Source organism: Lutra lutra, chromosome 10 (genome assembly GCF_902655055.1).
Source record: "Lutra lutra chromosome 10, mLutLut1.2, whole genome shotgun sequence".
NCBI lineage: Eukaryota > Metazoa > Chordata > Mammalia > Carnivora > Mustelidae > Lutra > Lutra lutra.
In genome coordinates this window covers 81,218,858-81,232,890 of record NC_062287.1, presented here as the reverse complement: position 1 = coordinate 81,232,890, position 14,033 = coordinate 81,218,858, and the positions used below count along the sequence as shown (strand labels likewise).

Here is a 14,033-nt window from a genome sequence, read left to right as displayed (position 1 = left end):
TCGCATATATCTCATGGCATCATGAGAGTAATATCTGGCATTATCCATGCCAGATGGAGACCACCAATTATTCTTATTTTTCCCTAACACTACATTCAGTGACATTAGGTTGGTAGCTTGAAATGGGCCATAATAGGAACATGTATATCATGAAAATCTGCAAAAGAAAATAAATCAAGGTTTTGTTTTGTTTTTTTAATCTATACCCTACCCTGACTCTCAGACCAGGTATTAAATATTTACCAATATAACACTAAAATATCAAACTGCAGATGGTATTTTGATACAGAGGTCACTTATATTACCTACATGATTTTTAAAGACAGAAACTTTTTTTTCCAAATAAACAATGGTAAAATGCAATGTAAGATAAAAGTTTACTTCAAAGATACCTGTATTTTTAACAGAAAATAAGGGAGAGGAAATACTGTATCTTGACACAGTCCATTCCATCTGAAATCTTAATAGTTCTTCCTTTAAAAAAAAAAAAAAGGCATCTACCTGCAGGGGCTATGGCATTGATCCTGTCTCTTAGAAAAGTTCTTAATTTTTTCAATAATTTGAGGTCAAACGAAATAAATTAAACTCTTAATCTCTGTGGTCAATCAGCCTTCAATATTTAAAAAGGCAAAACGTACAGTCACAGGATTTTCTCTCTGATGTTTACATTAAAGATTATAAAGATTTTCAAGTAAAATATTGCTACTGATCTTAAGAAAAATCCATTATGCAGAGGATAATTGATTTTTTATAAAGAAAATTACCATATCTGGTACCATGATAACTTCAGCAAATCTAGTAATTATTGAAATTAATGTTAAAAGTCAGAGTATTGAAACAGACAAGATAATTATTCTGAATATGTATAAAACCAACCTTACAACCTTAGTCTGATATTTATCATAACTAATTTTGCATCAGTTTAGATATCAGCTCATTTTCTCAGTCCTCCTATCTGTTCTTTCACCAGGATTCTCCAAATATTTCATCAGACTGGGCCTACCACACTGAGGTTGGAATCATATAAAGGTTTTGAGCCCAAGAAGTGACCTCAGTACCCAAAGGACATTCCTTTTATTTGTGTCTCACATCTGTCCTCCAGTTAACTTTGACTTTTATTCATTCACTTAAAAATCATTACAAACCCACCATGTTGTAGGCCTTGTGCTAGACACTGGAGATATAATGGAAAATAAGAAAAACATGTCCATGACTTCATGGAGGACAGTCCACTAGGAGAAATGTCCACTGAACAAACAAACTCATAAAAAGTTATATTTATAAATTATCAATACTATGAAAGAAAAGTATATGACTCAATGAATGTGTAATGGGAGACCTGGAGGCTTGCAAAAAATTCCCTGAGAAAGTGAAACCTGACTCAAGACCTGAGGATGGTGACGAGGAGAGTTCAAGAACGCAAAGGAAACGGGACTTTCTCAATTCCAGACATGTTGGTTTCACCTTTCCTGAACTTTCATTTCCACCTTTGCTGTCTCTTGGCATTTTTCTCCTGAATTTGACAGTATCTAGCAACCAAGTCCGACCCATCCTATCCCTGTATGTTACAACAGCTAATGTTTATTGAGTTCATACTACTTGGAAGATATCATTCTAAGCAATTTATGTATGTGAACTCATCTACTCCTCACAGTGACCATGAAGCAGGACACATTTCCATACTTTACAGATGAAGAATCTGAGGCACAGTCATGATAAGATACATGCCCAAAATTACACAGCTACTGGTACTAGTCCTTGAATGTCCATTATCTCCCTCATAACTTCTCACTCTTATAGAAACCCCAAGGCACCAAACTAAACTGGCACCAGTACTAAGCAAAGAATACCAAGTCTCCTATATCCAGCAACCATCTTCAACTAGGAAGGGTCATGCAATTGACAAAGGTGGCCTACACTAAAATATCTCCAGGGACAAAAATAATTTTTTAGAATAAGAAATATTCTAACAAAAAGCTATTCACCCAGATAATGATATAATGAAAACTGGGATAGGAGAAAGGGTTATAATTTATTTCATTCTCTCCGTACCACCCAAAGAAGAGGAAGATAAGAAATTTTTTAATTTTCTTTTAATCCAAATTTATAAATTTTTCACATGTATTTGCCAAATTGAATTAATATATAGTAAACTGGCTATGATGTAGAAGAAATTCCCAAAATTATTTTCTTTTGGTAAGCAACTTTTATATGATAAAAAAAAGAAATAACTATTAAATGACCAAGGCCTCACTGATAACTACATATAGATATTTTCTTAAAAATTCTTGTTATGATCAAAAGTTTCATTTGTAAATTCACCATTGAAGGTGATATGAAAAACAGTAATTAAGTGGGTGATTGATGTAAGTGAGTGTATGACTCATAGTTTGCAAAGGAAAATAATTTTGGGGAAAAGGCTCAGGAAGAAAAGAAGCAAATAATGGGTTCTGGAAGAAATCAAGACCTTTCCTGTCCAAGAACTGTCACCAGTTTTTATTACTTGAAGATTAAGGGAATAGTGAATAAAGCTGTCTGCCAGACAGCAGAAAAGGTAAGAAATAACACTGTCTCTAAATGTGCCTCACATGAAAGTTTTCAGAAATAACATTCATAAAATTAAACTTTCTATAAAAAGTTACTAGAAAACCCAACTCAAATCAGACCAGTGGAAATGTCAAAATAAACCAATATTACATTTGTCAGGAACTTGAACAAAATGAAACTTCAGGATAGGTCAAGTTGTAGAATCGTCTAATTTTATTCCACTGGGTTTTAGGACAAGGCAGATCCAATACTGATTTATAGGACATTTTGTAGGGTTGGTTTGTTTTTGTTTAGCTCTTTTTCTACTTCAAGGTTAGTGTAAAATAATATTTAGTTTTTGCTACTAGGATTCAGCAAATTTGTATGAGCTTTAGTTTCTGGCTCCAGAAGTCAAATTCAAGCCACTGAATTCAGTTCCACTTTTTTACTAATTGAACCTCCCCCTCATATGTATCTCAATTACATCATATATATATTTACATGTACTTTTTTTTTTTACACTCACATTTATGTATGGGCATTAAGTGCTACCCATGCATTATTAATCTTCACAGAAAATGAAGAGAATTTCATTTTGATTAAGTCATATTCAACAAGAATTTTTATGCAATTTAGTATTTTATTTACATTTTTGTGTATATTTTAGAGTCCCTAATATATGACTGCATTGAGCTGTTTATGTGTATAAAACACATAGATGTTTTATACATATAGATGTTTTATACACGTAACCTAATTTAAGAATACTGGGGTTACCTTGTTATATATATACTGCCTACAGATAAGGTAAAAGAATATTTTTGTGAGGAAGCAACCTAAGTCATATCATAATGGCTTTCATATGAGCAACATCCAGCCGTTTCAGCATATTTTATGCATATAACTTAGAACTTAGTTCATGAAAACTGTCTGACCCAACATAAGGAATTCTCAAGAAAAAATTAAAAGCTGTATGTGTGTATGTATGCACATGCATGTGTTAGATGACCAATTCAAACCTAGGCAGTCCAATTATAAAATCTTTGCTCTTAACTCCTAAGCCACTGTATCCTGGAAAAGAAGTAAGGTGTGACTTTTAGAATGAAAGTAAATGATCTAGGTAATAACAGTACTTCTAAAATAAGGAAGTGTATTTCTGAAGTCAGTACACTAAGTATCAGCATTAAGTTATAAAAACACATTTGATGAATATTTACTATGATAATGATTTTTTTTCTTTTTGTAAATGTGCTTAATTACCAGAAAGTTTCTAGCTTTGTCTTTCTGGATATTATATCACCTAACATTTCTGTATCCCCTTACAGAGTTTAAAGCATTTCTGTATCTAAAACTTTATATAATCCCACCATCAACACTATAAATAAGGCAAGTATGATGGTTAATTGGATATGTCAACTTTGCTGGGCCCCAGTGCCCAGATATTCCATCAAATATTATTGTAGATGTTTCTGTGAAGTTTTGTTTTTGTTTTTTTTAAGATGAGATTAAAATTTGAATTGCATACTGACTAAAGCAGATTACCCTCCATAATGTAGGTGGGCCCCATCCACTTAGTGAAAAGCCTTAACAGAACTAAGACAGACCTCCTTGGAACAAGAAGGAACTCTGCCAGCAGACTGCTTTTGGCTTCAAACTTCAATTCTTACCTGGTCTCCAGCCTGCCAGCCTACTGTGCACATTTTGGATTTACCAACTCTCTTTGAGATTCAATTCCTCAAAATCAATCGTTCAATCTCTGCTCCTCCACACAGGTGGGGGTGTGTGTGTGTGTGTGTACACACATAAATATATACACATACACACACACACACCCCCTGTTGGTTCTGGAGAACTCTGAATCAAATAGCAAGGTAGTTGAAAAGTCTAACAACAAGAACAGGAATTCAGATCCTTACTTTTGTCTCATTCCTGAAAAGATACCAAAATTATTAAAAATCTATGCTAGAACTCAGTTTTCATACCCAAACCACTCAACCCATGTCATGTTCTTTTAAAACTATTATTTGACAAAACTAATCAATTCTGGAAAACATTATGGCAGATCCTCAAAAAGCTAAGCAAGCATAGTTACCATATGACCCAGCAATTTCACTCCTAGGTATATGCCCAAGAGAAGTTAAAACATATGTCCACACAAAAATGTGTATATGAATGTTCATTACAGCATTATTTACAGTAGCCAAAAAGCGGAAACACAAATGCCATCAGATGAAAAGGATGAAGCATATCCATAAACACAATGGTTCAGGGAAAAAAAGAAATGAAGTACACATGCTACAACTTAGATGAATCTTGAAAACATGCTAAATAATACAAAGTGAATGCAAAACGCCACATATAATATGAATCCATTTATAGGAAATGTCCAGATTAGGCAACTCCATACAGACAAGAAAAAGATTAATAGTATCAGGGGCAAGGGAAAGGGTTCAATGCAGAGTAAATACTAATGGATATAGGATTCCCTACTGGAGTGATGAAATGCTCTTGAATTAGATGGTGATGACTGTACAACCTCATGAAAATACTAAAAACCACTTAACTGTACACTTTAAAATTGTAAGTACTAAGAAAAGTGAATATCTCAATTTTTAAAATGTTAAAAAAAATAACACTAATCAACTTACCTGGCCTTTTTGTGGTGCCAAACAACGAACAACTTCATCCACCATTACTGGAATATGTAATTTAGCTATAGCTTCGAAATCTCTATCTTGAGATCTGGGTTTCTCCTGAGTTCCAGTTTGATCTGTTTGTTCCTGGGCTTCATATTCATTATTTCTTTGTGCTGTATCATGTATTTTTTTTGGCCAGACACCTAAATTAAATATGCCAGATTCCAACCAGCATGAAAGAAATTCTTTATAGATTCTACAAAAATATGGGTACCGAAGCATTCTGTAGGTCAACAAATCTAGAAAAAAAAATTAAAAATATCGTGATTGTTGGATTTTTAAAATACATAGTTTTATATAACTTTTTAATATGGCCTGATAAGCTCTAAGACCATTAACGTTTTAATGACCAGGGAGGCAAAAATTGATTATTAAGTCATCATTTTTCTTAAATATACTTTTCTAACTTTAAACAATGGATTCAGTGCATTAGAACCACTTATTTGAAAAAGCTATCTGGAGGGGGCTGGAGGATGGGATAACACAGTGATGGTCACTAAGGAGGGCATGTAATGTAATGAGCAGTGGGTGTTATATACAACTGATGAATCAATGAACTCTACCTCTGAAACTAATAATGCACTATATGTTAATTAATTGAATTTAAGTTTAAAAAAAGCTGTCTGGATGATTGAAGGGATTACGAATATGATCCTATTTCTGGTTCAGGTGGTCTTTTATTTTAAACTCATCTATTTGTTTTTCTCATAATGTTAAAGCTTCATCTTCATTTTAACTTTGTTTTAAAAATTGTCCCTGGAAAAAGATATGCATGTTTATCCAAAAAGAAATGAAGGTAAAAATCAGTTTGTGAAAAGCTTGCTGACTTGTCATAAATATTCTCTGACGAGATTATTTCACCATGGCCTCTATCAGTGAAGCATGTTCCAATTTCAATTATAACTTTGTAAATACTCAACTGAGCATACTTTGGCATGCTTTGTGTGTTCCCTGCCCACCACAAAACAAGCAAATAAATAATTAATACATTCCTTAACTTTCTCAGTTGTGTTCCTTTTGATTCTGCAATCTGCAACTCTTACAAATTCAAAGGGAAAAGTATTTATGAAATACATAAACAGAAAACCTTTTGGAAACACTATGCTTTTTATATATTAGGTTGTAAGCAACATTTTTAATACCACTACAGTAAATACCAAGTTAACATTCTTCTTTCTTCCTTATAGATTATTATTAGTTATTTAAGAATAAGACCCATATCTTTATATCCACAAAAGCAGATGCACACTAGGTGATTCATAAGTGTTTTCTGAAAAAAAAAAAAAAATGGATGGATAGGTAAACTCTAGATTCTACAGAATTAATATTTTTATCAAAACTTACTTTAGGAAATTTCACCTGCCTGACCGACCGTACCAAAAACCACATTCTCAAAATGCTTCAAGAAACATAAATACTTCCCCCACCAAAAAAAGAAACATAAATATCTTACTTAAATATACCTTCCCTTCCTTTTGCAATAGAAATGAAAAATAATGTTGGAAAGTTGATCACATGTAATGACTAGAAAAGAAATACATTTATATTATATAAATATAATACCACAAAATGTTACCTTAAGGAAATGCCAACTTTACTTACAACATAATCCACAGAATGATGTGGCAAATGTGACACAGGAAAAATATAGGGGGAAAAAAGGATTGCAAATAGGTGTTTGAAGTAATATTTTGGATGTTCACTGGTGAGAAATTAGCCAAATTATTAATTCTGCCTCATGTTTTTCAGAAAGCTTATACAAAGTAAATCCAACTACCCTCTAACCTAGTGTTTCTAACATTTTTCAAAATAAAAATTGACATTTCCTGGGCACTTACTAAATACTACTAAACTCATTCGATCCTTACCACAACTTTTAGAGGTAAATAGTATTATTATTTCTATTTTACAGATGAGGAAAACAAAGAAGTAATTTGCCAAAAGATCATATATCTAGAAAGCCATAAGCCTAGAACTGTAACTCCAGCATTCTGTCCCCAGAGCCTGAAATCTTATCTTACTCTCTATGCTACAAACATAGACCACTGGCTCTATTGTATCCATGTAATTGAATGGTAGTTTAATTACATTGACTATATATTTGTACTATCTCATGAATTAGATTATTTTTCTGTAAAGAGCCAATATCCTATTGCTTGGTCCTACTCCATTTGGAAATACAGTATAACAGGTGACATGCAGGGTATAGTCCTAACTAGTGCAATCTGGAATATTTAAGAAATCTACACTGTATGTCCAGATATAAATATGTGAATCAATTCCAATACAGGAATCAAAACCACATAGGAAAAAGCAAGGAGGGGTGCTTCATTTAATTTAACTCTTTTGCATTCAATTTCTATGTATTTACTCACCTGTGTTCCATTACAAAGCCTAAAGATTTTATTATGCACTAACTGGCTACTAACATGGGTCAACATGGAGAAAGGACAATAATTTTCCTCTTTGGCTGTTTTCCTGATTACCTCCCTAAGAATGGAAAGAAGCAAGCTCTAAATTAGGGAGTTCCATCTCTTTAGGTAGTCCCGGCTTCTACCAGATAACTGAGAACACTCCTGCAGTCAGCTCTGAACCAAGCACCCTTGATGATTTAAGACAGTTTAAGTTTCCTCTGGTCACAGGAAGGAAGCTGAGAGTCGGGAAACCAGACCGCTAAAGCCAACTCGGTGGTTTCCCTAGGTAAATCATTTAACTTTGCCAGCAAGTTTCAGTTTAAGCCGTTGAATCGAGGGAACTGGCCAGGTTACCCTTTTCAGTGTGGGACCAGGAAGGTGAGTGAGCGATACCTTTGAAAGCAACTTGCTCAAGGGTGCTACCAATTACCACCATTGCACTCACTTAGCCTTCCCTCCGGCGAAAACCATTTGAAAATTTAATTGCTAAGGCCAAAAACCCAGCCTAGAGGCTGGGAGCCGAAGGCATAGAAAGTGAAAGAGGTTTTAAAGTTAAGGAAGAATGCATCCTTTTGCCTAACAATTATACTCGGAAGAGGGAAAACTGTTTACAAACTTCTGAACTCAGGACGAATGAGTGTTCAGGAGAGGAAGCGGGAGCGGGGGCGTGTTTTCTTTGTCCAGGGCGAATCCAGCGACCTCTGAAGTTCCCCCAAAGGCATGGGGTGGGCTCCAAAGGAGCTCCCGGGACTCGACCACCTTCTCCTCACCTGAGGCACGAAGAATTTGCAGTTGATGTCTAACTCGGGCCAGCGACGACCACTATGGTGCCAGAGAACATGAATTTGCCGCACGTCTAGGTCCCAACCTTGGGGGAAACTTGAAAGGACGGACAGATCGGGCCCGCGTCCGCCTCAGCAACAGAAAACCGTCTGCCTTTCGTTCCGCTGTTTGCAGGACCCAGCTAACGAAGAGGGTTGCAGGCGTTGGGGTTTTCAAACAGTGCTCCTGGAGGGGGTCAGGAATAAGACCCTACCACTGCCAGGTTTAAATTTACTTTTACTTTTTTTTTTTTCTTTAATGTCTGAAGCAAGTTTAAATCTAACTTTCCATTTTATCATTTCCACTTATTTGGTTTATTACGAACTTGTGTTAATTTCTGTCTTCTATTATAACACAGCATTAGTTATACTCCACTTTCGAACAAAAGGTGGGAATTTCTGTCTCCTTTAGCACTTCATGTTTTTAAGATTTGGGTTCTTTTTCCTTCACTTCATTCCAAAATACATCAGTCTCTTATACTTTCTGCTATACTCCTCTTTTGCCAAACTAAACAGAAGCCAGTTGGCACTGTGATGGCATTGATTGTAACATTAAAGTTTCTTTGCTTTACCTATACAATTCTTTAAGAATATGGTCTTCATCATATGAACTTAAAGTTAAATGTAAAATAAGCACTTAGATTAAGTGTGGAAACACCCGTTAGCAAGCCATACAACGTGTGGGTATCAAAAAAATGATATCTAAAACACTTCTTATTCACCAATAATCAATGCAATTTTACAAAAAATTCGTTTATTAAAATGCCTATTTTCAGAATAGATTAAGAAAGCATCTGAATATCACTTAATTTAGAAAGTATTTCTGAGACACACACCTTAATTCTGAATTGGCTGGTTTGTACAGTTAATAATAAATAATTTACTTTAGGGATCTTCTGAAAACTTCAGTTTTTTTCTTCAGTGAAATAAATTGTGCCTACACCTCATGGACTGTTTTGATAATTAAATTATAAATTTATAACTTTATAGACTTTATAAATTAAATAAACGTTATAAATTAAGCATTTATAAAGTTAACCAAATGCCTGGGACACCAATGGTAAAGTACTATAGAGTAAATGCATATTTGAAATAAAATAAAAAGTCTTCTCAATTTTATTACCAAACTCAGCACCACAAATAACTATTGCATTAGCTAAGATATATGTAATATAGCCAGCAATTAGTATCTTTATTGATGCTCTATCCAGAGCTCATACATGCATCGTATATAATACACACTGCTTCTGATCTTCTTCAGGAGGAAATAGATGTCGACATTATGGAGGTTTTCATACATTTTTTCACTTATAATACTCTGCAATGCGTTGTGCCATCCTATTTATTATGGTAATAAGCTCCATATGAGAGTATAAAATCCAAGAGGGCAGGGATTTTTACTTATGCTATTATGTCCCTAAAGTCTACAATCAGTAATTGCTGATGGATACAATAATGTTAATATAAAGAACAATGACATACAGATCGTACTATTAAAAATATCCTGACGAATAAAGATGGCTTAGCAAACGTATTTCCCTTTTTTTTCTGGTATTTTTTTCTTATTAAAGTGTACATTTTGAAATCATATCTACAATCTAAGGCAAAAAACTACTGCATCCAGTAATGAACTAGGCCAGTAAATTTAAATAAATTTATTCTGTAAAGTCATCATTAGAAATGTAAAAACAGCCAAACGCCAAATAGCTTCATAGTCAGCAATAAAGGGAGTAGGCCTGGGAGTCCTGAGAGATGAAGACTGGGGCCTCAAAACAAAGCCCTGGACTTTCAGTTAATTGAGGCGAAATGACCCTAGTTTGATCCAGTGAAAGTGGCTAAAAGGAACAGGTCCCTCACCTTCCAGAGCATAGGACCCGTGCCTTGGACGCTTCACTACTCAATAAAGAAAAGAATATAAAAATATAAACATTCAGAACCCATTAACCCACAGCCAACAGGCTCCACCTCTCCCGCAAGCCAACCCCTGCCCACTCCCGTCTCACTCACACCCTGAACCCTGGGAGCAGGCCTTGTGCCCGCGGGTCTGGAGGTGGCCTGAAGATCCCAGGTGGCCTCCTCCCACCTGCAGCTGCGGTCTAGCTCCGCCCACCTCGGCCAACGCCTCCGGAAACAGCCGTGCACGTTGCCTTGGTGACGCGCCACAAGGCCGCTTCCAGGGAGCTGCGCGGCTGAGACTCCTGACGCCAAGCAGTAGCGCGCCACGGCAACGTCCGACGTGATGGCGTCACGAAATCGGTAGCCAATGAAAGGAAGAGCTGAAAAGGCTGGCTTGGGTTTGAATCTTGTGGCTGAGTTTGAATCGTGGAGTGGCGGACATCGTAGAGAAGTGTTGCGGTAATCTTTGCTGGAGCTGAGGTGAGTGAGAAGCACGCGAGGCGAAACCTCTCTTTTCCTAACGCTTCTTTTGATGACCCTTCTCGCTGGAAGCGGAAGGCTACTCCGCCTGAGGAGTAGAAGACGGGATGCGCTTGTTGACAAACGCGGAAGGGTTGAGTGGTGGGGGGTGGGGTGACGGTAGTTAGGGTCCCTGGGGAGAAAGTGAAAGGACGAAGGAACTGGAGAACCCGCTGGAGATAGCTCTGCCTCATCAGGCTCCCTTGACTGTTCATCAGGAAGGACAGAAATCTCCTGCCTTAAATTCTGAGAAAGTCGGAAGTTTTAAAAGGCATCCTGGCTCCTTTCCCAGACTGGCAGAGCACTTTAACTGCCCTGCGCCTTACAATGTAAAGTTCACTCCGCACTTCTCATTCAGAGTGTTTTGTTTCAGATACAGATGTAAATGTAACTCAAGGCTTAACTATCAAAAAGGAGTTTGGGTCCAACTTAAAAACTTTTTGTCCTGCGAGGTTCTTCTGTGAGCCTGGCAAAGATCCGTCGGGAGCTTCCTCTGAGCCCCAGATGTAGACTCAAGACAAGACTTGCCAGCACTGCCTAGCGGAATTGCCAAGACTCAAACGAGGTATCGAAGCGATACTGCTTGGCAAAGTGCTTTGCAAATGAAAGGGACTCTTGAACACTGAGAATAAGTCCTTCTACTGTCATTTCTTAGTTTCTGCAAGACTCTTTTAGGAGCTCATTGGGCACTCAGTTACAGAGAGATCAAGGCCAACTGCTGTTTACGAAAACAGGTTATTTGACCAGAATTGAATAATTTTGTTATATAATACATAGTTGAGGTTACTTACTATTAATTATCGAGTAGAATGTATTAAGCATTCTACAGGTTTTAGTTGGTAGTTATTCCACTACCTTCAGGCTTCTCGCCTTGGATTCTGGAAAGTATTTGTGAACTTTGGTGCTAGGGAGTATAAGAACCATAGACTAGATACTGCTTGTTACTAAGTTTCTATTACCTTGAAAGAAATGTCTGTTTCAGTAAACAAAGATTATCTTGCCTTTAACAGCAGTAAATTAATTTCTTCTGTTACTGAACAAGTATTTGAAAAACACAAAATTTTCACTTTAAAAGTGGGTCTTGTCAAAGTGTATTGATACCCTGAATCGATTAAGGTAGACAACAAAATCACTTTTATGCTGTCAACTCTGTGAAATCTAGGAGGAAAAAATAGCCCAGATGTTAGTGCCACTCTTCACTCCATTTGAAATTTCTTTCTTCCCTGATGTTTTTAATGTAGTAAAAGGACTGGCTCTAACACTGAAGTTAATTCCAAAGAGAGGTGTTAAGTTGTATAGAGACTATAAATGATAGTATGTGGAGGATAGTTCCTGTTCCTGAAAAGTGTTTGTTAAACCTCAATCTAATTCAGATTTAAGTTTGATTTTAAGAAATAACTTAGAACTGTATGACTCCACTTTCAAAATAATTTTTGCAGCATTTCTGTTCCTTTGAAAATATTCTGTTCTTATTCCAGTAGAACATTGTTGTTGGGCTTTGGATTTAGACCTGAGTCTACATTCTGGCTCCTCGCTTACTAGCTGTGTCATCTTGGAAAAATTATTTATCCTTAACTAAGTTTGTGTTTTTGTAAAGTGGAGACTATTATAAAATATGCCTTATGTGGTTGTTTTAAGGATTGAATGAGATGATGAATGTTAAATGTTTACCATAATGTTTGGCATACAGAGCATGCTCAAATGATAATCATTGTTGTTCATTAGTAGTAGTTATCACCTTATTGACCTAATTTAAGACTTCTCAATAGTGTATATGCTGAGAATAGATAACTGTTTGATATCCCACAAGCAGAGAGAAATCATACTTTCAGTTTTATTTCAACATTCATTCAACAGCTCCTCTGCTGGGGCCTGAGGTTTCTATCAAAAATAGGCAAATATGTGTTTTTAACTTCTGTGAGAAAATTTCTGGAGACTAATATTTACAACTGAAAGAGTAGTCATTTAAATACTTGAGATTTACATCCAGTTAGTCTAAGTTCAAATCCCATGTCTTATGCTTCCAATAGTGTGACTTTAGCCAATCAATTTAATCTAATTACAGTTATTCCTCTGTTAAATAGAAGTGATTATAAATACCTGTATCATAGGATTGTTATGGGGATTAAATAAATATGTAAATTGCTTAGCAATTTCTATATCTATACTAAGCGTGCAATAGAAAGTATTCCATAAATACATTTTAAATGAAAGATTTTGCTTACAGTAAATTTTAATAGTTTTTGTTTTGCTTTGTTTTTGAAGTGAAACTAATTAGTCTTGTTTAAAATCCAAATGATACAAAAAGATATACAGTATAAAATAAGCCTGCCTGTCACCCATACTTCCATTTTTTCCCCCACCGTGGAACAACTGATTCTATCAGTTTCCTGTGTTCTTTTCCTAAAAGAGCCCGTACATATACAAATATGTATGTCTTTTAAAAATTCAAAGGATTGTATGCCAAGTCTTCTATTTGGCACTTATTTTGCACATTTATCTTGAAAATCTGCATTAGTTCATTCATTCAGTTATTGAACAATTATGTACTGAGTCCTAAATATTGAACAAGCCCTGTTCAAGGTTCTGGGGTACAAATGTAGTCCATATTCTCATAGTGTTTATATTCTGGAGGGGAAACAATAAATATATAACTAAGTGATACATAATTTCCAGTTAGTTTAGATGCTAAGAAGAAAAATAAAGCTGGTAAAGGATGGAAAAGGAAAGAGCAGGGTGACACTATTTTGAATGGAATCTTTGGGGAAATCCTGTGTGAAGTGATATTTGAACAAGGACATGAATAATGAACTGAGATTAAGATTTGCAAATATCTGAAGGTAGTGTCTTCAAGGTAGTCTCTTCAAAGAAGAGAAAGTGCAAGGCCATGAGGTTAGAATGAGACGGAATGTTTGCGGAACACTAAGAAGGACAGTGTGACTGAAGCAGAGTAATCATGAGGGAGGATACCATTTGAAGGAGATATTGGAGAGGTTGATGGGGCCAGTTTTAGAACCTATTGGACATCCTACAGAGTTTGCATTTTATTCTTATGCTGGGAACTCATTGAAGAGTTTGGAGCTGGGGAATGACATGAGATACATAACATGATCTGATTGCTCTAGAAGAAGGCATCAGTACATGCAATCAATGAATTAAAT

General features: G+C 35.7%; 2 protein-coding genes across 6 annotated transcripts in view; one reads left to right on the top strand and one right to left on the bottom strand.

Annotated features, from left to right (window-relative positions):
- Positions 1 to 8,581, bottom strand: part of METTL15 (methyltransferase like 15) — a 201,529-nt gene extending 192,948 nt beyond the window's left edge. For 2 of the 3 annotated variants that reach the window (XM_047690354.1, XM_047690355.1), the window contains exons 1-2: positions 8,407 to 8,575; positions 5,175 to 5,461 (exon numbers count right to left, since the gene is read on the bottom strand). In XM_047690354.1, the coding sequence (XP_047546310.1) occupies positions 5,175 to 5,444 (270 nt within the window). In that variant the 5' untranslated portion in view covers positions 5,445 to 5,461; positions 8,407 to 8,575. Of the gene's footprint in view, positions 1 to 5,174; positions 5,462 to 8,406 lie in introns of all 3 variants that reach the window. The other variant, XM_047690353.1, reaches the window with a different exon arrangement.
- A 2,093-nt stretch (positions 8,582 to 10,674) lies between these two features.
- KIF18A (kinesin family member 18A) overlaps positions 10,675 to 14,033 on the top strand; it is an 84,479-nt gene continuing 81,120 nt past the window's right edge. The window contains exons 1-2 of one of the 3 annotated variants that reach the window (XM_047690349.1): positions 10,721 to 10,833; positions 11,325 to 11,431. The gene's annotated coding sequence lies outside the window, so the exon portion shown is untranslated. Of the gene's footprint in view, positions 10,834 to 11,324; positions 11,438 to 14,033 lie in introns of all 3 variants that reach the window. The other 2 variants (XM_047690352.1, XM_047690350.1) reach the window with 2 other exon arrangements.